Source organism: Fundulus heteroclitus, chromosome 7 (genome assembly GCF_011125445.2).
Source record: "Fundulus heteroclitus isolate FHET01 chromosome 7, MU-UCD_Fhet_4.1, whole genome shotgun sequence".
Lineage (NCBI taxonomy): Eukaryota > Metazoa > Chordata > Actinopteri > Cyprinodontiformes > Fundulidae > Fundulus > Fundulus heteroclitus.
Window position 1 is genome coordinate 30,110,439 of NC_046367.1, and position 22,312 is coordinate 30,132,750.

The 22,312-nt window shown below is 42.5% G+C and overlaps 2 protein-coding genes across 3 annotated transcripts in view; both read right to left on the minus strand.

The window, feature by feature from the left end:
- Positions 1 to 22,312, minus strand: part of si:ch211-45c16.2 (mitogen-activated protein kinase kinase kinase 13) — a 54,556-nt gene that overhangs the window by 9,973 nt on the left and 22,271 nt on the right. Inside the window, exons 2-7 of one of the 2 annotated variants that reach the window (XM_012878371.3) lie at positions 20,743 to 20,821; positions 5,449 to 6,149; positions 3,497 to 3,680; positions 3,219 to 3,410; positions 319 to 477; positions 25 to 183 (exon numbers count right to left, since the gene is read on the minus strand). In XM_012878371.3, coding sequence (XP_012733825.2) covers positions 25 to 183; positions 319 to 477; positions 3,219 to 3,410; positions 3,497 to 3,680; positions 5,449 to 6,076 — 1,322 coding nt within the window. In that variant the 5' untranslated portion in view covers positions 6,077 to 6,149; positions 20,743 to 20,821. Of the gene's footprint in view, positions 1 to 24; positions 184 to 318; positions 478 to 3,218; positions 3,411 to 3,496; positions 3,681 to 5,448; positions 6,150 to 17,961; positions 18,209 to 20,742; positions 20,822 to 22,312 lie in introns of those variants that run through there. The other variant, XM_012878374.3, reaches the window with a different exon arrangement.
- LOC105937157 (transient receptor potential cation channel subfamily M member 2) overlaps positions 20,717 to 22,312 on the minus strand; it is a 111,970-nt gene continuing 110,374 nt past the window's right edge. The window contains exon 27 of the mRNA XM_036139759.1: positions 20,717 to 20,821. Within this exon, the coding sequence (XP_035995652.1) occupies positions 20,717 to 20,821 (105 nt within the window). The remainder of the gene's footprint in view (positions 20,822 to 22,312) is intronic.

The following is a 22,312-nucleotide window of genomic DNA, read 5'->3' on the forward strand; positions in this document are numbered from 1 at the left end:
TCAGAGTCTCTGCTCCACAATCACCATGTTTGCTTCATGAGGATTTTGAATCCGTCCGGGCAGGTGGAAGGGACAGGGAGGTGCAGGCTGTTGCTGCCAACGCCCCAAATGATGGCGGACGAGTCCACATCTTTGTAGGGAATTTCCCCTGTGAGCAGTTCCCATAATACGACTCCAAATGACCTGCAGAACACAAGGAAGGAGAGAATAGAGTCTCAAGATAACTCCAATCTCATATTTCATCACTAAATTACACCAAAAGAAAACCTTTTTTTATCCAACGTGAACATATTTAAAATGAGGCGCGTTACTACTCACCAGATGTCTACTTTTTCAGAAACAGGCTCGTTTCTTATGACTTCGGGGGCCATCCACGCCACCGTGCCCGCAAAAGACATCTTTGTACTTTTGTCGCTGAGCTCTTTGGACGTTCCAAAGTCAGAGATTTTCACAGTGTCGTTGTGGGTGACCAAAACACTGAAAACACAGAAAGCAAAGTGTTACGGTGCGAGCTGATTTAGGGTAAACTATCGTGTGGGTGTGCGGATGAAGCTTCCTCTCTGATAATCCGCTGAGTTTAAAGAGCTGTATCACGTCTTGTTTCGTGGCACACTCTACTGTCCTTTTTCAGAAAAGCATTTCTGAATCATCCCATTAGCCAAATGAGACTGACCTTTCCCATTGCTTTCAGCCAGCTATCATTCTGCTGACTAACACAGTGTTTGCTGCTGCGGCATGATGGTATTGATCAGAGAGACAGAGCTACAGACACGACTGCAGAGGATGAGACAGGAGGAGGAGGAGGAGGAGGAGGATGAGGAGAGCAGCTTTTATTAACTGTAACATTTGAGCAAATGTTTCACTGTAAAAGGCTGAAAGGACGAATTGTTGCTGCTGCTGTCATCAAAAACATCTCAAACGGTATTAATCTGGTTCCAACAACCCTTTTACGTGGAATTTCTAACTCAAATTACAAGAGAACTACGTCTATTGTTTGACTTCTTTTATAAAAGATAAATGCAAATCCTCACTACGAATTTGAACTCACATATTTTTGCAGTGGTTTGGTTTTTAATGTTACACCAGTTGATGGATGATAGATTGGATGGATGGATGGATGGATGGATGGATGGATGGATGGATGGATGGATGGATGGATGGATGGAAAGACAGATGATGGATGGATGGATGGATGGATGGATGGATGGATGGATCTGAAGACATGATGAATGAATGTAAAGACGGATGTATGGATTGATAGATGGATATAAGGATGGATGGATGTAAAGATGGATGGATGGATGTAAAGATGGATGGATGGACGGAAGATGGATGCATGTATGGATGCATAGATGGATGTAAAGAAAGATGATGGATGGATGTATGGATTGATGGATGGATGGATGTAAGGATAGATAGATGGATGTAAGGATAGATGGATGTAAGATGGACGCGTGTATGGATGGATAGATGGATGTAAAAAAAGATGATGGATGGATGTATGGATGTATGGATTGATAGATGGATTTAAGGATGGATGGATGGATGGATGGATGGATGGATGTAAAGATGGATGGATGTAAGGATGGATGGATGGATGGATGGATGGATGGATGGATGGATGAATGAATGTAAAGACAGATGATGGATGGATGGATGAATGTAAAGACAGATGATGGATGGATGAAAAGACTGATGGATGGAAGGATGTAAAGATGGATGGATGGATGGATGGATGGATGGATGGATGGATGGATGGATGGATGGATGTAAAGACAGATGATGGATGTATGGATTGATAGATGGATATAAGGATGGATGGATGGATGGATGGATGGATGGATGGATCTAAAGACATGATGAATGAATGTAAAGACAGATGATGGATGTATGGATTGATAGATGGATATAAGGATGGATGGATGTAAAGATGGATGGATGTAAAGATGGATGGATGGATGTAAAGATGGATGGATGGATGGATGGATGGATGGATCTGAAGACATGATGAATGAATGTAAAGACGGATGTATGGATTGATAGATGGATATAAGGATGGATGGATGTAAAGATGGATGGATGGATGTAAAGATGGATGGATGGACGGAAGATGGATGCATGTATGGATGCATAGATGATGTAAAGAAAGATGATGGATGGATGTATGGATTGATGGATGGATGGATGTAAGGATAGATAGATGGATGTAAGGATAGATGGATGTAAGATGGACGCGTGTATGGATGGATAGATGGATGTAAAAAAAGATGATGGATGGATGTATGGATGTATGGATTGATAGATGGATTTAAGGATGGATGGATGGATGGATGGATGGATGTAAAGATGGATGGATGTAAGGATGGATGGATGGATGGATGGATGGATGGATGGATGGATGAATGAATGTAAAGACAGATGATGGATGGATGAAAAGACTGATGGATGGAAGGATGTAAAGATGGATGGATGGATGGATGGATGGATGTAAAGACAGATGATGGATGTATGGATTGATAGATGGATATAAGGATGGATGGATGGATGGATGGATGGATGGATCTAAAGACATGATGAATGAATGTAAAGACAGATGATGGATGTATGGATTGATAGATGGATATAAGGATGGATGGATGTAAAGATGGATGGATGTAAAGATGGATGGATGGATGTAAAGATGGATGGATGGATGGATGGATGTAAAGACAGATGATGGATGGATGGATGTAAAGACAGATGATGTAAAGACAGATGGATGGATGGATGGATGGATGGATGAATGGATGTAAGGATGGATGGATGGATGGATGGATGGATGGATGGATGGATGGATGTAAAGATGGATGGATGGATGGATGGATGTAAAGACAGATGATGGATGTATGGATTGATAGATGGATATAAGGATGGATGGATGTAAAGATGGATGGATGGATGATGTAAAGATGGATGGATGATGTAAAGATGGATGGATGGATGCATGGATGTAAAGACAGATGATGGATGTATGGATTGATAGATGGATATAAGGATGGATGGATGTAAAGATGGATGGATGGATAGATGGATATAAGGATGGATGGATGGATGGATGGCTAAAGTCCATGAGGTGGAGCCACCTATTATTCCGGACTGTGCAGGAACCCTGAATCCCGGCGTATAAATCTGCTTAAGGAAGCCTGCGGTGTGATAACAGCAGTAAAGCAGCGGCTCACTTGGGAGACTTGAGGTCTCTGTGGATGATCTTGTGCAGGTGTAGGTAGTTCATGCCACCGGCGATGCCTGTAGCCCAGTCCACCAGCAGCCTGGGGGTCACCTTCCTCCCGGCCCTCAGCACCTCATACAGCTGACCCTGGGCGCAGTACTCCATGATGATGCAGTAACAGGGCGCCTGAGTGCACACCCCTCTGATATGGACACAACAGGCAATGTTGTTTTTTTTAAAAAAAACAGCATCAGGTAACGAATAAGAGGTTGTGCTTTTTGAGCCTACTTGAAGCTGATGATGTTGGGGTGCTTAAGCTTTCGCAGGTGCTTAATGTCCGTCTCTTTCTGCTCCCGCACCTTCTTGATGGCCACCTCCTCGGAGCGAAACTTGCCCAGGAAGACGGCTCCCTGCGCGCCACTTCCCAGCCACTGCAGCTCCGAAATCTCCTCAAACGGGACCTCCCACATGTCTGCAATCACGTTAATTACATTTCAACGTTCTGACAGCCACACTTTGTCCAAAAATAAACTATTCTTTGTGCTATCGTTATATTTACTCTGTAAGGAGAACAGCACATTTAAACAAATCTTATATCTCTAAAGCAAAAGGACAGAAAACACTCTGTCAGGTTAGCTGGAAGGAGGAGGAAATATCTACAATCTATCCAAGCATAGACACATTTTGGGATCGTTTTTAGACCTTCTTTACTTATGGTGCAAAGAAAAGAAAAAAACAAAGAAAATTATAAAAAAAATTATAAAACACAAAATATGTGTTTTATAATTTTTACTATCTAATTTTCTTATTGGATTATGGTAATATAAGGATGCAAACCCCAAAAGAGTATTACAAGGGATCTAAAATGTGTACATAACCCTGTTAAAATGCCAATTTAAATTATGTAAATAAATTAGACCATTTCCACCTTTATGGTGACATAAATGCTGGATAATAGGACAAAATAGAAATAACTTTATTGTCCTACAATGGGGAAAATTCACATGTAAAACAAAAAAAGCCACACCAGGCCTTCTATCAGCATGTCTAACCCTGAATTTGCAAAGATTAATCCACAGGATATTTTTAATGGTATTGTTATTGTATGTATATGAAGCTGTAGGATTTAATAGCGCATAAATGTTAAAATAGATTTTTTTAAACTTTCCCCTCAAACACATCCGCTTGTTTGTTTTTTTCAATGTGCAGGATCTATGTCACATAAATGTAAATAATTTAACATGGTCTTGTTTTTTCTTTTTTTACATCACAAAAACATGCATTTTAACAGTGTGTCTACAGCTCCTCTGGCTATGTGCAACATGGGCAGTTGCCCAGGGCGGCATTAGAAGTAAGCTGAGGGGCAGCAGCAGTGGAATAAAATGATAAAATAATAACATAGATTTATCTAACAGGTGTGAGCTGGACGAGGTTTGAATTGCTTATTTACATGTGCAGTCAGTCAACTATGTTGAATTAGACATTAGAGGAAGAAGGTCACTGTAGCTTACTGGGATTGCTCTCCATTCCCCTCATCCCCCATATAAGAGAGAATTTCCTTCATTTGGATTGTTTTTAAAGATGCACAACCTTGTTATATATAAAACTGTGCCTAAAAGGGATGAAGTGGAAGTTAATCTGTGGTGTCCTAATCTTGATGTCTTTCAGCAAGGGTGCCTTTTCTCTCTCTCGCTACATTCAACTAGGAAATCTGAAGAAATGACATTTTCACAATCTGGCAAATACTCCTTTGCACTGAATGTAACTGAGACGTGCAGATCAAAATCAAAGACCCCGCACAATGACTTGCAGGGAGTCGCGTGCTGCTCTTTCCCTGTTTTTTTACTGCTTTACTACCAGTGATGATCAGGAGGAGTGATGCTACTTCACATCTCAGCACCAATGCATGGCTCAACCAGAGGGAACGCTTCGGCCCATTCGCGCCCGACCTCGACGCATATCCTTTACCCTGCGCCTCCAGTCTAAGCAGGCAGCCCCGCAGCAAGGTGAGCCTACCTTTACCCGTGACCTTAATTCCAACGGACAGCAGCAAAGCCACACAGCAGCCTCATACGAAGGCTGGGGACGGATATTCGGTTACAGTGTCGGGAGTACATTACAAGACAGAACCGTTCGATTGTTTCTCAGAAGAGTTACAGAGACAGAGGCTTTTTAATTAGACAGAGAGGATTCAGTTTGTTAAACCGACACCGTGCAGACAAAAGAAACCAGTGGCTAACCTTGCTGCTGCAGCTTGTATTCGGTGGAGTACGTTTTCCCAATGATGTTCCAGACAGGCCGCAGGCAGCCGAACAGCCCCTCCAGGAAGCCTCCCGACCCGGGCCCGGCTCTTTGGAAGTGCAGCTTGATGTCGTCAGGGTGCCGAGGGTGGCTTGGCCTCCCCTCTCCGCTGTGGTCCACGGGACATTCCCCCTCCACCAGCTGCTCGTCCATGCCGCTCCCACACCCACCGTGGTCACAGGAAGCCGGTGAGCCCGCTTCCTCCTGCTCCTGCTCCTGCAGCTGGAGCACACTGTTGTCGAAGTGGCCGCCTTCGCTCCTTGTCGAGTCCACGCTCAGGGCCGTGTTTCCGGGGCTGATGCCCCCCAACACAGAGTCCTCATCCTGGCCAGGCGGCTGCAGGGGAACGGGTAGGTTCATCGGCGGGGCGAGGTCCGTGATGATCTGAGGAGGTAAAGGAGCAGGCAGGGCCTGAGGAGGCTGGGGCTGGGCGTTGGGAGAGTTGGATTTCTTCATGGCGTCCCCGACCACAGTGAGTTTAAGTTCCTCCTTCAGCTTCCCCACCAACAGACTGGGGCAGGAAGTCCAAGAAAGCACCTCTGGGGAGCTGCCCATGGTGTCGTGCATGTGAATGGGCTGCCCAGTTACAGGGGGAGAGATGCGTCGTAACGCACTGGTAGCTCTGGATGCTGAAAATCACCTGCAGCATGGAGGAGAAGACCAGAGAGGGAAATGTTTATGAAAATCTAGACAGCTTTTCCTAATAAAAAACACATTTATAAACATTACACAATTACTTCTACTAAATGAAACAATCCTTTCACAGATCTGGGGTTGAGAGAGATTACATTAATGATTATTACTTCAGGCCGACGAAGGAGGAGCATGGAGAGGCTTTAAATCAGAACACGACATACAGCAGAGTAAACACAGACAATACAGTTCAGGGAAACCTTTGGCAAACAGCGAGGCCAAACCAACCGCACGCAGGCAGAGATAGAACTGGGGCTTTTCTGGGATCTTTGTTACCAGTAACAGCACCGAAACGATTGAAGGTTGAGAGCAAAGAAATCTGGCACACACGACTCTGCTTAACCAGCTGTGCTGCTGAGGTGGCAGCGACACACAAAGCGACAAAACTTTACAGAACGTGTGTTTTCTAATAATAATAATCATTTTCATTTTACATTGCAACACACGCTCAGATGAAATCTGTCTTAGAGGGCAGTGGACTTCCACTGTGAGGCACCCGGAGAGAAATTTGGTGCCCAGCGTCTTGCTCAGGGACCCAGAGTGGCAGTCTCTGGGATTCAAACCCAGGAACTTGCAGACTCTCCAGGAAAACAATTGTCCTGCTCTACACTAGGCCATCAATCCCCAACACCTTGGAGCTTTAAAGAGAATAAATGCTTAAGGGTAGAAATCACAAGAAACGACTGTGCCAATAAAACTGGTCATCTATCCAGAGTTTTTTTTTTTCCAGCACATTTATAAATGAAAAGACAAGTTATATTGATTTTTCTCAAATAAAACGTCAGATATCTGCTCTAGTCTCAGACTCCTTTTTCAAATACAGTTTGTTGAGTTTCTTCAGTCAGATAATCAATGTTTACAGTTTGTTTTCCCCCTTACAAATGTAATGAATGTTCTTTTGCTTTGGGAAAATGTTAGAAACAGATTTATGTTAGACATTTCTGCAGAGTTCAGGCTGTAAAAACAGAAGCAGCACACCACAGCCAGACAGACAAACTAACACGTCTGTAAAAACGCATGTTGATGTTTAAAATAAATGGGTGAATGGAAGGAACGGCAAAAAAAAAAGTACAGACATAGAGATGGATGATTATAAGGACAAGAAAGCTTTCTAAACCAACCAGGCCCTATGCTGAAAATAATTTCCCAATAAAGCTAATAACTGGTTGTACCAACACCTGCCATAAAATGTTTGTGATGATTGGCTATTAGTCTTTTACATATGGCCCACTCTTCTTTGCAGAATTGTTACTTATTGTTATTTACTAATTATCAAACCTCTATTCATAAAGGTAGTCTCATTGAGACAAGTTCACAGTTACAGGAGACACCTGTAATCAAGTCACATTGGACGGTTTCCAAGCAGGAATGGCCTGATTCATGTCTGGCCACAGCATCCTAAAGGATTTCAGTCCAGACTTTGACCAAGCTACCCTAAACTCCCTCATTTTGTTTTATTTATTTTTTTGCTGTTGTGCTTTGGACTATCGTCCTGTTGCATTACCAAAAGAGTCCTTTGGGTTTTTTTCTGGATGAGAGCAAAAAACCACCACCAGATTTGACCGTGGGTGTGATGTTTTCCTGCTGAAATGGTGTAGTGTGAGATATGAGATTTTACAAGGACACACTTTTTACCCTTCAGTCCACAGAATATTTTTTCTCAAAAGGCGTGGGAATCTTCACGATAGTTTTAAGAAATATAACACAGACCTTTGTGAAATTTTTGCACAGCAGTAGTTTTGGCCTTGAGACTCTCTGATAGTTACCACTGTTGCCTGACATCTTTCTTATTGTTGAATCAAGAGCACTGAAATTAATTTATGCAAGTGAGGATTGCAGTGCTTTAGATTTTTTTCTTGATTCTTATGTATAACCTCCTGTATGAGTCAGGCGAGTGCTTTTGGATTAACTTTGGTAGACAGGCCACTCCAGAAAGGTTTCCATCTGTCTGTGGATAATGGCTCTCACTGCGGTTTCCTACAGTCTCAAAGCCACTGAAATGCCGTTGTAAACCTGATAGATGTCCCGTGACTCAGATTGGGACATGGTGTGTTGATCTTTTAACAATGCTGAAAAGTAAAAAATGCCAGGAAACAATTAGCAAACCCATGACAAACAACAGAAAAAATCATTAAATGGTACTTTTATACTGCCTAATCAAGTCCTGAGGACCCCAAAGGCCCTTACACTACATTCAATCATTCATTTTCACTGTCACACTATGGTTAGCTTGTTTGGGCAGCTATGGTTAAAAGAGGAAAAAGTAATAATGACAACTTGTGGTTCAAATCGGTACCACAGCCTGCCAATGACAACAATCTAATATGCCGTTTCTAAACGGTCCATTGCTGCTGTGAAATCCCACAGAAATTCAACGTACACCGGATAGGTATATGGTGCTTTATTCTGTTCTATTTCTGGTCCACTTCTCTTTCTGGCTTCCATGTTTGCAGGCTGCTGCTTTTTTGCCAAAATAAAATACCAAATGTTGCGCTCGGTTTTGGAAACCCTGGGAGCTCTCATATGATTGGCTCAGGAACCAGGAAGTGAACACAGGCTACAATCTGAACTGAAGTAGTTCTGGACCGTACCTCTAGGTTTGAGTAGAGAAAAAAATATGACTAAGATATTGTTGATGGAGATGACCGATTACTTATAGGGAATGTTACTTACATCCTAGGTGACAAATAAAAAATATTTTGGTTGATTTTGCAGTACATTTATTACTTATTGCTCCTTTAACTTGTGTTGTGTACTGTTTGTTTGTTTTTTTTAGCTATGTGAAAAATAAAGTAACCCTGAACCTGGAGACATTTTTCTGCAGGATAAAGAAGAAGGATTTGACACAAATAAAATATTTCTTCCAAAATCCCACTTCGGGGTTTATGTTTAGGTGTTTTAAATATGTAAGCTCAACATGGCATAATTGGTTTAAAATAAGTAACAGTGTACTTTAAAAGCAGAAAAAAAAAAAAAAAAAAAAAAAAAAAAAAAAAAGCGCCACACTAAATTAACATTATTATGATGCAAAAAGCAAACGACGTTGTTTGCTTTCTTTCGGCTCTGACCTCAGGCCAGATTCATGTGTAAGATTTTATGTCAGGGTGACTTTTTATTCCCAGCACTGCCTCTAGGAGCTGCCAAAACTGAAAATGCTCAGATTGTTTTTCATGCTGTGGCTTCTAACGCGCTGCAAATAGTGACATACTGAGTTTTCAGCTCAGTTCGGGGCTCAGATAGAGAGCGTGTGGATATCACACCTCCTTCAGGGAGGACACAAGACTCCAAGTTGGCTTTTAATGGGAAAAAAGGACAAATATTGTCCAATCAAAACTCTTTTAAAAAGCAGTTCAGTGCCAACAAGTTTGATGTTTAAATGCACTCTACATCCCATGTATACATTCCTTAGCCTTCAGCAACATTTCTACATGCTTGACTGGAAAAGGAAGACAGTGACACAATTTATAATAAAAGCCATCAAAGGATTAGAGATTAACAGAGAAATTCGCAAAAGACCCAAATTGCATAATTTTCAGCTTGATCGACTGATTGGTTAACGGTTAAAAACCCTAACAATTTTATATTTTCCTGATAAGTGGACAAACCATTCCCACAGTGCTAATGACAGCAGCCCACTATTTGCTGTGGAAGATGGTTACTAGGTGAAGACGACTTAATGTTTGCTAGTTTAAATATCAGTGAGGTGCCCAAAACATAGAAGAAGAAGCACAGAGCTATATGGAGCTATTTATAGCAAAACTCTACTTTCTATGACATGTTGAGTGAGACCTGTTTGCAGTTTAGGGGTTAGTCTGAATAGGATAAAATTGCTATCAGCAGCTCAAAGTTTTCAAAAACTGCAGATAGAAATCTTGTCACAAAATTCAGATGAATCCATCTAAAGTTATAGCTCATCTATTTAATATTCTGGTTCAAATAAAGCACTGTAAAACATTTTATAAAGTCCCTTAATTATCTTATATTTTACTTCCAACAGCCAGACTTTCTTCGTTTTCTTTTCAAGTGGTTTTAATCAACAGTTATTAGAGCTTCAAGGAGAAGGTTTAAAGTAAAAGTTGGCAAGACATTCAGAAAACCTGAAACACTTTATAAGAAATACCGACTGTGGCAAGCAAAACAATAACGGATGAAGAATAACGGGGATTTTTGCACAGTACTGTAGCTTATGTTTGGATGTTTGTGCAAATCCATGTAGTGTATCTCTGTGTATCCACTGGGGGAAACCTGAGCGCTGTGAGAGTGTGGCAGCTGCCAGCAGCTCATCCATAATGCAGGCGTTTGTCTAAGCAGGCTGCTGAGAGTGCAGGGGAAGGAGAGAACGCTCTCTCAGGTATCCAATAAATCCGTCCCTTCCAAAGCAGAGACAAACGAGCCGAAGGCCGGCGGTGTAATTCCACCTCGCAGACAATCCTGAGAGCTGGCCTCCTGACGTCGACCCTGCAGCGCGTGGATGTGGTGCGGCCGGACAGCGGTATTAAGACATACTGCAGCCTCTGTAGCTGAACTGAACCTCTACAATTATCCCGGCTGATTAATGACCGCAGAGCGTGGATGGCTTCCAACCTTTCATGTCCGTTTCCTGACACCAAGAGGGAGAAAGAAACCTCTTGCTCCCTTTCATCAATCTCTAATGGAAGATCTCTGAGCCGCCTGATGGAGGGGAGACGGCGGGTTTCATTTACGTTGGTCATTTATTTACCGGACTTTCCGAGAGACATCGTGACTGAGAACAGGAACGCGTAAACTGTCCCTCTGATGATTATTAAAAAAACGGAGTTTGGAAAACGTGAATGTTGGTTCAGAGGAGGACACAATGCACATGCTAGGCAGGATGAATATTATAGCGAATGAGCTGGATGGGGAGGGACAGAGGGGGAGAAATTATCAGGGGCTGATCCTTTAATCCGTCCACAGGGCTACAGAGCGATGCTCCAACAAACATATCTAGATTTCTTTTTTTAAAATAATATCATTTATTTATGTTTTTCTTTTTTAAAAGGCAACGTCATGCCTCAAGGTTTGCAGACTTTTAATTAGAGATACACTAAACTCGAGGGAGCAGCAGTTATTGTATCCCTCATTATGTGTGAGTGCAGAGCAGTTGGTGGAGGTCCAGGGGAGGGGATCGGGTTCACGCACACATGCCCTGGGCGTGTCTGGCAAGACCCAGTAATCCCAGTACTCCCAGCAATCCACTAGGGAAGGCCGATCTTTTTTTTTTTTTGGTTGCAACTCCAAGCGAACGCCTGCCTGTCTGTTATCTCTTTTCAAACAGCTGCTGAGACGTCCAGCGAGTTTCAGCACAAGAGCGGATGCTCTTCACATCGACAGACATAACATTTGTGCTCGCGCCCGAGCAGCAGTCGTCTCATCTGCGCCTCCGCGGCTCCTCTCCTCATTAACAGGAGCCCTGCTGGGACCCACCCGGAGGGGAGAACGTCCTTTCAGGTGACAGCTGCGCCTCCAACAAAGAACCAATTTAGCCTCCATCCCACCTCATCATTCCCACGTTACCATGTCGACGCCGCATCCATCCTGACCCTACGCTGGCAGTCACGCTCGATCCCATTCAGCGCTCTGGCTAAAGGCCACATTCATGAAGTCGTCAAACACAAGAGTGACAAAATTTTGGCTTGAATGGCAACCATGTGGCTTCTTGAATGAAAGATGCAACATTTGTTTTTAGTTTATCTGCTCATTGCACTGTAAAAAACGGATCATTTCCAACTTTTTGTGGCTTGCCTAAGCATGCACACCCCCAAATCTTTTTCACATTTTGTCCCGTTAAAATCACAGATTTTAATGTGTTTAGATTGGATTTTATGTAATAGAACAACACGAAGTAGGTTATAACTAAAAAGTGAAAGAAGGATGCCGTTTTCAAAACTAATCAATCTGTGGTGATCTGTGCCTTTATATTCAGGACCCTTTTAGTCGAAGAAGAGCATTTATCAGACAAGCAGTCATAAGGTCTATGGCAACTCTGGAGGAGCTGTAGTGATCCACAGCTCAGGTGGGGAAATCTAGCGATGTCACAACTGTTTGTTGTAAACTACCCAAATGTGGCATTTATGGAACTGACACCAAGTCCTGAACATTAAAAACAATAAAATGATACCAAATGGAAAAACTAAGCACACAATAATAAATTAAGAACCTTGCTACAAAACACAATAAAACATTGCAAATACAGATAAAAACCACACCAGTAAAAAATTTAAGTAAAATCAAATCTCAGTTGGTTTGAAGGTCAGTGAGTAAAAGTAAGTTTTTAAAGAAGTTTTAAAAATAGACAATGAGGGGGCCTGTCATATGTGCATGAGTAGAGCTTTCCATTGCTCAAAGAAAGCCAAAACAAGCATTATATGCAGTTTGACACAATCCTTGTTGGGGGCACAGCAGGTTCTCTTTAGATGAGACAAAAACTGAATTTTTGATCTACATCCTAAACCCTACATGGTGGAAAACTAAGACCACCACCACGGCGAAACGTGTTGAAAGACAGGGGCAGATCAAATAAAATCCATGTGTTATAATGGACCAGTGAAAGTCCAAGCCTAAATTTAATCTGTCAAAAGACTGAAAATAATGTGTACAGATGCCCTCCAGTTAATAAGACACAGCTTCAGTCTTCTTGTTAAGAAGAAAAGGCAAGTTTCATTCTATACAGGTGCAAACCTGGTGGAGGCAGACCAAGAAAGATATAAGGTGTCTATAGTAAGTATTGATTAAAAATGTAAACAATTCATCCTTGCCATGCTGCTTTGCAATTTTATGCTAATTTGCATTGATTTATCACATAAGTTAATTCAAATACATTAGAGATCATGGTTGTCAAGTGAAAAAATACAAAAATGTCGACAGTCAGACAAGTGCAGCTGTTCGTTCAACATCTGAAGCTTATTTCTGGGCCAAATACCTGCACTACAACGTTTCTGGCCCGCTTGGCCTCCTCTCCTGAAACAAACAGATGGCGAGAGCTCGCCTGGTCTCCACCGAGCATGTGATAGTCTGTTTTTCTTGGTCATAGTTGAGCAGCTGAACTCTGATATCTGTACTTGTTTCCCCAGACTATGGACTGTCCAAGGTCTCTCTGTGAGTAAACAAGAGTTACATAAAACAAAACAAAAAAAAAAAAATCGGGACCAAACACAAACCCAACCCAGCTCTGGAAATAAATCAAATAAAAACGTTTCCTGTTTGAAGCTTCAGTTTCAGTCCAATCAGAATGAAAGACAATTAGTTCTTTAAAGGAGAAGCTCTGCTTTCAAATGAAACCAGAATCAGCTTTATATCACTTTTAATTCCTGAGATATGAACCAAAATTGGGACTAAACACAAACCCGACGCAAACCACATACACAAAACTCACAGGTCATGTTACTCTTCAAGTGGACAAATCTGTAAGGTGGTTAAAAGATGTTTAAAAGGTTTCGATTGCAACTCTCCCGCATCATCAAACAGTATGTAGGGGAAAGGAATAATCTGCCAGTGTGGGAACAGCTATTTGTTATCCAGAATCTCTCCCAGCTGACATTTTCCTGTACTCCGTCTTCCCTCTTGTTCTGAGGCTGCTTGGTGACTCATCTGTGGAGACTTGAATACCAAAGGATGGCTGGAGAGGAAAGCAGGCCACCCAGCGCAGGAACCCTGCCCTGCTTAGCTGTAGGTTAAGGGTTAGACGGAAGATCAAACAGAAACACGGTCAATGCTTTGGCTGGAACCGCAGGAAAAAAAGGCCAGGTGGGGATGGTGTGTAAAAAATTTGATCTCTCCTTCTGGAATAACATGAAAAGCAGAAGGATCGGATGGATGTTAAAGAAACCATGTTCTCAAAGATCAAATCGATTCAACGTCATGTTCTGGAGGAATCCGCCGAATGTCTGACACAGACAGGCTGGAGTCATTAGCACTCCAAACACACGCGAGATTGGCGCCTCAAATAGCCTCGGCTGGTACCAGCCAGAACTGGAGAAAATAAATAAGTGAAGAAAAGACACGTCAGCTTCATTCTTCAGGCTCTTGGTGAGGCACAGCAGCCAGAACACGCAGAGAGGCTACAAACTGCAGCTGCAGACGGACTAAAAAGGGTTTTTACGACATCTATCAGGACACAACGAAATAATCTAAATTAATCCCAAAATATACAAAAACACATATCAGATTTCAGCCTTTCATTGTTATTAAGCAAAGATGAACCCAAAATGTAAAATACACCCCATGATTTAGTAATTTCTAAAAGCAGCGATAATTTGAGGTTTTAGCTTCTCAATCAATCTTTTACACTTTGAAATTTGAACGGACTGTTGCAACACTAATGATTGATATTAAGCCGTTCTGTGGTAGTTTTATGCCGTTTGTAGGATCATTGTCCTGTTGCTTTAGCCCTGCTTCAGCCATAGGACTCAAAACCCCGTCTTTAAACTAAAATACGTTGGTAATCATGTGAGTTTGTGGTCGATTATATTAGTACAAGGTTTCCTGGTCTTGTGGCTGCAAAACAAATCCAGATCATCACCCCCACCGCCACCTTGCTTCATGCCCTGTCTGTACTGATAATCCGGGTTTAGATTTCTTTAAACGTAACCCTGGACAAAGCATCTGCACTTTAGTCTAATCTGTCTAACGGACAATGCTTCAGAAGCCTTGTGGTTCATTCAAACCCCGGTCATGCATCCATCCATCATCTACACCCGCTTATCCGAGCGGGGCTGTTGGGGGCTGGTGCTTATCTCCAGCAGTCATTAGCTGAGAGGCGGGGTCTATCACAAGGCCAAGCCCAAATCATTCAGTTACCTTATTTTTTAAAGCGAAGAGTCTTTAAGTGGGCAACAAACAAGCAATACTTGTTTGGCCTTTTCTAATTGTTCTGCCGTGAACTTTAACTTGTTAACTAAGGCCTGTTTAGTCTGAGATGCAGGTCTTTCTGGATGTTCGCTGACCATTGCAGATGTTGGGGTGAATTTGCTGGAACATCTACCACTGGGAAAAAGATCAGCGGTCTTAAGTGTTTTCACTACAGTCGACAGTGATGAAGATTATTACTTACTTAATTATTTTATTAAAGAAAGTATAGAGTCTCCTACATGTTCTGTGCACTTGAGGCTGTACTTAATCTAATATCCTGGTAAAGGCCAGGGCTCTCATTTATAAAACTTTGCGTGGAGTCCATACTAAAAGTGCACGCACGCCAAGAAAAAGAAAATGGCGCATGCCAAAAAAATATTCAGATTTATAAAACCATGCACACCAGCCTGTAATTTTCCTTTATAGATTACAGCTGTACTTGAGTGTCTGCGTACCAGGCTCCGCCTCATGTTTAGCCCTCTACACGCCCAGATTCAACCATAAATGGTCAATGCAAAGCACCTCATGGATGTTAATGCATGTTAAAAATGGGTCATCTGATCGTTTTGTTCATCATGGTGACGTGGCTGCCACGGAGAAAAGGCAAAGAAACTGTGAAAAAGTTCAGACAGAAGTTGATTAAATGTGAAAAATCAGACGTAAAAGCACATATGATGCCCAAATGAAAATAAGTTGTTAAAAAGCTCCGTGTTGAATTCTTACTATGGCTGTGCGTTCAGATTGACATTCAGAGGAGGGAGGAGACCAGAAAGAATAAGGTTTTCCCTGCGATTATTAACGCACCCCCCCCCCCCCCCCCCCAAAAAAAAAGGAAAGAAAAACCACAAAAAGCATTTTAGGAAGCCGATAGGCGCTGAGCGCTCCGGGGGTTGGAGAGCTGCCTTTCAGCACCTGGGAGGGAGGAGTAGCCACTTTCCTCTGTAGTTTATATCTTAACACAATGCAAAAGTCAAAAGCGGGATAATGGTCAGTCTTCATTATTGCCCATGAGACCGCGATTCCTCAATTCTCAAAATCTGCACGGTCTTCCAGCAGTGCGAATGCATCCACTGAGCAGCATTACGCGCAAGTGTGTTTGACTGTTTACAGCAATTAAAGTAATTGCTGCACACCTTGTCACAATAATCTGTTAATCTGTGGTACATGAAGCCCTGGTACACAAGCTTTGTAAAAGAGACCCCAGATGATTGTATATTTTCTTTGTAATATATTTTGTACTTTGGTTTTAGCATGATTTTATTCTCTGTAGTGTCCCCTTTCAAGCAGCGGCCATCATTTTTCCACATTAAAATTTCCAAAGCTCTTAGTCCTTTCAGTCCATTTTAAAACTGTGAATTTATGGTGGACATTTCCACAGACATAAGGCTATAACTATAGGATCTGTGAAAAGATATAAAGGAAGGACACGGAAGGATAGGAAGCCACTGAACAGAAGGACAAATACACATTTAAAGAAGGCAATAAGGGATAGAGTCAGCAAATACAAATATTCCTCTCCAATTTATTATTATAATCAACCTTTTGGGTCAAGCGGTAGTTTTGTTCACAGTAATTAACGACAAAAAGAGATAAAAAGAGAAAGTCAGGCCAAAAAAAAGTAAAGAAAAGCAAAATGCAGGAGGAAGACTAAAGTAGAAAAACGTGAATGGGAAAACAGACAAAACTGACTCGTTTTCTACTGCTGCTGTGGCTGCATGCAGCACAATATTGTACCGGCCCATCTCTAATGGGAAAGCCTCCCAGAGCGACAACAAAGGGCACAAGAGGAGCCGGCTCCATGTGAACTGGGCCCGTCTGCCCTGCGCGACCAGGAGACAACAGCACACTTGCTCGCAGACGCTCGCACAAAAAAAAACAAAACACTGCAACACCAGAGCAGCTGCTGCCACAACAACTCCCCTTGTGCTCTTTTAATGGGACGGTCGGCCTGGCCTGCTAACAAGGACAGACACAGACAAACATGCATATTGCAAAAGACTGGCTGTGACTGACACCATTTTTTTTTTATATATGGATGCAATATGGAAATCCACAAAGCTAAAGAGCAGAAAAGTGGGTCATGCGAGTCCAGTGGGACCAGATCTGCTACAGCAGAAAGCCCGGAAATCAATATGCATTAGTGCTCCTTGTGGTTCCAAGCCTTCTATGATCCCTGCTTCCTCTTGAAAAACACGTGTGTAAATCTCAAGAGTAAATCGTCTGAAGTCAGACTTCATAGATTTCATTCTTGTCCCATTTTTGGAAAAAAGGATGGATCTGCTCCGCCCCTCCTCTTCCTCTCCTCTAAAGCCCGACCGCTGGCTATTCATCCTCCACAGTTACATAAACATGCTTAGTAGCAAAGGACAGAGGTAGGCACACTCTGAGCTTTCCAGCTGCCACGCAAATTAAGAGATTGGTGAAGATGCAAACAGGGGGAGGCAAGTCAGGGATAACAAAGTCGGCAAAGTGGGTTAATTTGGGTTAAGTAAGACACTCGTGATGAGTGTGGCTTGTGCATGAAAACAACACTAGTCCCAGTAAAACCAGGTTGTTTTTAAATAATTCTGTTTGCATGAATGAAAAAAAAAAAAAAAGTGGGGTTGTTGCGTTAAACTACATCACCTGTCCTTCAGAGGGCACGGATAACACTGCATCAAAAAGCAGCAGCGGCGTCACTGCCGAGCCTAAAATAGCTCCTGCACGCACCGACGCACGACTGATCAACACACTCCTGCAGCACCGCTGCTGAACAGACGCGAAACATACACGAACAACCCCAATACCCACGAGAAAACATCCATACGTGGTAAAGGATGAACGGCAAATCGGTGAAGAGAAGGAGAGGTACCTCCACATCACAGAGACACGGCTATCAGAAGGTTACTCACAGCCGACGTGGCTCAGATTCATGGTCCTGTCTCCGCTCTGAGGCAGGGATGGAGGGCTGTTATAGAAAGCCCCGGAGAGGATGGCTGAAAACTATGAAGACACGAGGAAGAAGCGGCAAGAAAGGGACAGAGAGGGGAAGCAGACAGGCATCCCTGTGACTCCTGCAGCACCTGGGCTGTGAGTGGGTGGGCGGCGTGAATCGCCTCGGTGTCGCTGAGGACCTGCTCACGTCACGCTTTTCATGAATGGAGGCATCTGACGCAGCAGAGGACGCGACTCGGAGAGGAGGAGGAGGGATGAAGCGGGGATTCGTGGGCGGAGCAAAGAGAGATGAAATGAAAGCAGAGGAGAGGAGAGGCAATGGAGGAGGAGGAGGAGGCAGAGGAGTGTGTGACGGGGGGGGTGGGGGTGGGGTGGAGGAGCGCTTTCAAAGCAGCACCAGCTGGAAACAGCAGGTTGGGCTGCAGTGGTGTCTCTGTAAGTAGGACAGACCGCTTCTGTACAAGAGAAAATCCGTTTGGACCAAAATCAGCAAATCGGTTTCATCCAAGCCAACTGTGACACATGGCTGTGGGCTGCATGGTGCAAAATGAAACATCAGAGCGTGCGGCCTGTCAAAACAAAGCATCTTGTTTAACAGTCACGTGCGGCCGAGGCATAAAAATACCTCGTCTTTGTTTTCAGCCTTTCAGTAAGAAGCTGGAGAGAGAAAAACTGTGTACATTAAATATAAGATAAATGTATGGGTTTTAAAGGTAATCCTGTTCAGAAACACTTTTTGTTACACTGGGTGACATGGTCCTTCCATGTATGTAGTCAATACATTGTGAATTAGAGGTCGGCCAATACATCAGCCGATATTTTAGTTTTTTTTTCCTGTATCAGCCGATATGTGCAGCCGTTCGTCGATCCATTATCTAAAAACCCACGTCTGATCCCCAGCTGACGAGCTGCCACCGCTGTGCATGTGTTCGTCCCCATGGTGATTCATATACTCACGCGGAAATAATTACCAATCCCTACGCATGTAGCATCTAACTTTACATAAAATAACGTCCATACACTGCAGTGGTGGTCAGTGTTTTTTTTCTTCTCCTCCTCCTCCTCCTCCTTCCCACTGAACTGAAGAAGCTCTTTTCTCGCTGTGACACGTTCATTAAGTGTGAGCAAAGCGAGGCCATAAGAATCGTGTTGCGGGCTTTTTTCCGGCGTATCTTTCAAACTGAACCAAAGGCTGATTCTTAATAGTAGCTGGTCAAAAAACAAGTATTGAGACTTGTGTAACATTTATTATCTTTGTGTCATTTTTATTTGCCAGCGGGGAGAAAAAGTAATACAACACAAATGCATTTGATATGAATAGAAACGTTATCTGTAAGACCATATGAATAGTGCAAGTTTTTGCTGCAGCAGCATGTACGTATATCATCGTGTGTATATATAGCAGGATGGAGGGAGTTAAAGATTAGGGTGATGGCAAAGAGGCCCTCCAACCTCGAAGTCTATCAGCTCGTGATCAAAGATAAATCAAAACAATAGTGGACACATGCAAAAAGCTGGTCAGGAAGGCTTTTCATAGATTATTAAGAAGTTGTTAAAATATAAATAGAAAGTTGGACTGTTTATTTCTGTCTATAATTACACTCTTTGCAAATGTTTTATTTTGGGTGATCCCTGCGTCATTTTCAAATCACACAGTTCCTGCTTGAATTTATTTTAAATTTCAATCTGCCAGGGAGGAGAATAATCTTTAGCTTAACTGTATCTGGTTCCACATTTACAATGAACATTTTTAATACATTTATGCTTTGCTCTTATTGATAATATTTACATACAAAACAGTATACTGGAGGGGCTAGGCTAACGTTAGCACGTTTTCCCTCAGTTTTGATAGGACTCGTTGATTTTGAGTTTTTGAGTTTGACTGCTGACAAGTTTCAGTGGAGTTCCAGATATTCATGTGCAGAAAGCAAAGTCACAAAAAAAAACAATATTTTGCTGCTTCATAACTTCACTTTACTGTGATAGGCATAAAGTTTAATTTCTAAAGTTTCAGCTGGACTCAGAAAAGCTCACATAACACAGGCAGATAGGAAGCTGCAGCAACCAACAACGCCTCTCTTTCACTGTAACGATCCCTGCAATTAGTGAACAACTGTTGGTATATATACAGATATGTTTAACTGAATGATGGGCACAGTCTACAATACAGTTTTACGAGAAGGGCAAGAAACAAGCAGGCGGTCAAAGCTAAATGTGGCAACACAAGTCGCTGTCTGACAGTAAGGATGAAAATCTCAGATTAGTAGAAGACAAGCAGGTATGGGGATTTGAACTTAGTCAGGGACTCTGACGTTGACCAAATAAAATCAGGATACTTGGATTAAAATTGAATTAGTCTTGGATGTCAGATGGAAATCCAATCTCTGTTGATGTGAAGAGTCAGGACAGCCGTCTACTGCAGAAAAGATATTGACTGCTCATAACCTCTTAACATAAGCAGAACATAAACAGGGGAAGATGCACCACATAACATGCTAATAGCAGCCACTAATAAGTGGGTTTATTGTGAATATAGTTTCAAGATGAAAAGACAATGGGGTGAAAAAAATCTAAAGGGCATAAAGTCAAATTTAGAAGAATTCCTCCCAAAAGGTAACGCAGCATCCTTCACATCTCTGGTTTTCTTCTCTAATGTCGACATGTTCTCTCCAGAGGAAATTTATTAACATGCACTGTCAGCCTGTTATCTTGTTAGGTGTCTGAAAGTGTCTGCTGACCTGTCAGGTGGTTCATGAGCATCTCAGGGATCTGCACAGTGGGATCTGGTCTCCGGCTCAACTCCTTCTGGCTGCTCACCTACAGGAAACACAAAGAAGGGAGCACATAAACGTGAGTGATCGGTTGAAATGAGTTAGAATAAAGAGCTTAGAGGGAGTGCCTAAGACAAAAGGAAGTGGTAGACATTAAAACTGACTGACTGAGAGGGTGAGAGGAACAGATGCTCCCCCTAGTGCTCTTGTTTCAGGCCCTAAACCTCTGGGGAGGGCAAAGCTGGAGTGGGCCAGCAGGAACGTGATGATAAACGGAGCATATTGGGGGGAGGTTGGGATTTAGGAGCGCCATTGTCCGGCCGGTGTCTGTCCTCAGGCCACACCCAGCGGGGGGGGGGGGGGGGGGGGTATGTCAGAGGAGGAGGGCTCATATCCTGGGGCGGACTGCTGGCCGAAGCATCCAAAGCGACAAGAAAAGGCGTGAAATGGCAATCAAATGAGTGAGTGCAGATGGCGGTGGATGCAGATTAAAGGAGTCATCACTAACTGCATGATCTCTTCAATTTCACTTTTTAAAATGTGCAGCTGAAGCACTTTTCGTGGGGGAAATTAGAAAAGACCGTGGATGGAGGCCCTGCATAAATAAAGCACAGCAGGGTATTTCCCAAAAAGAGAGCTCTGGTTAAATATTGACAAAGTGAGGGAGAAGCCCTCGACATCCATGCAGGAGAGGAATTTTAATATCTGATCTGTTTGCTCAGCGAGAATATCGAGGCCTGCTCTGGAGCTGAAAGTCCAAAGTCCAGCAGATCACATGAGCTGCGTGCCAACGTGGAACAAGTACGCTATAAAACTGCACCGAAATACGTAAACCACCATTTGATGACTGAATAAAAAGTCTCTAAAGCAAGTAATAAATGCCAATTACCTTTATAAAGTTCATGACAAATTCACATTACTCTTAAAAAAAGTAAATAAGGAACTTTCACAATATGTTTTTTATTATACAAAATAAGAAACTGAAACATCTCATTCAACAAACTTTATTATAGGATTCAGCCAAACACCCAAAGTCTCTTAGGTTGATTTTACAAAATATCAAACATATTAAACTACAATCTAGGCCTGCACTGTTCCCTGCTACCAAACTGCACCATTGTTTAAAAAAAAAAATAATTAGATAAAAGTGTATTTTAATGGCTGCTAAAATACTCCCTGGTTTTCCTCCTGCAAGTTAAACCGTTTTAAATGAGAGCTAATAAGAGGGGACAAAGTTACCGGAGCCATCCGTTTACTCTGTGCTGCCACTCCCCAGCCTGCCACTGCACACTGCAGGTCAGTAGGCTGAAAAAAAAGAAAACTATATTTCCCTTGGTTACAAATAAGACAGATTTAGCCTACCGTATTTTTCGGACTATAAGGTGCACTTAAAATCCTTAAATCTTCTCAAAAATGTATGGTGCGCCTTATAATCCAGTGTGTCTTATAAATGATCACCGTTGTGCTTACTGACCAATTTTATGTGGTGCAATTCGCTCAGAAATCTGTTAAAATGTGCAAGTATGACTCCACTTAA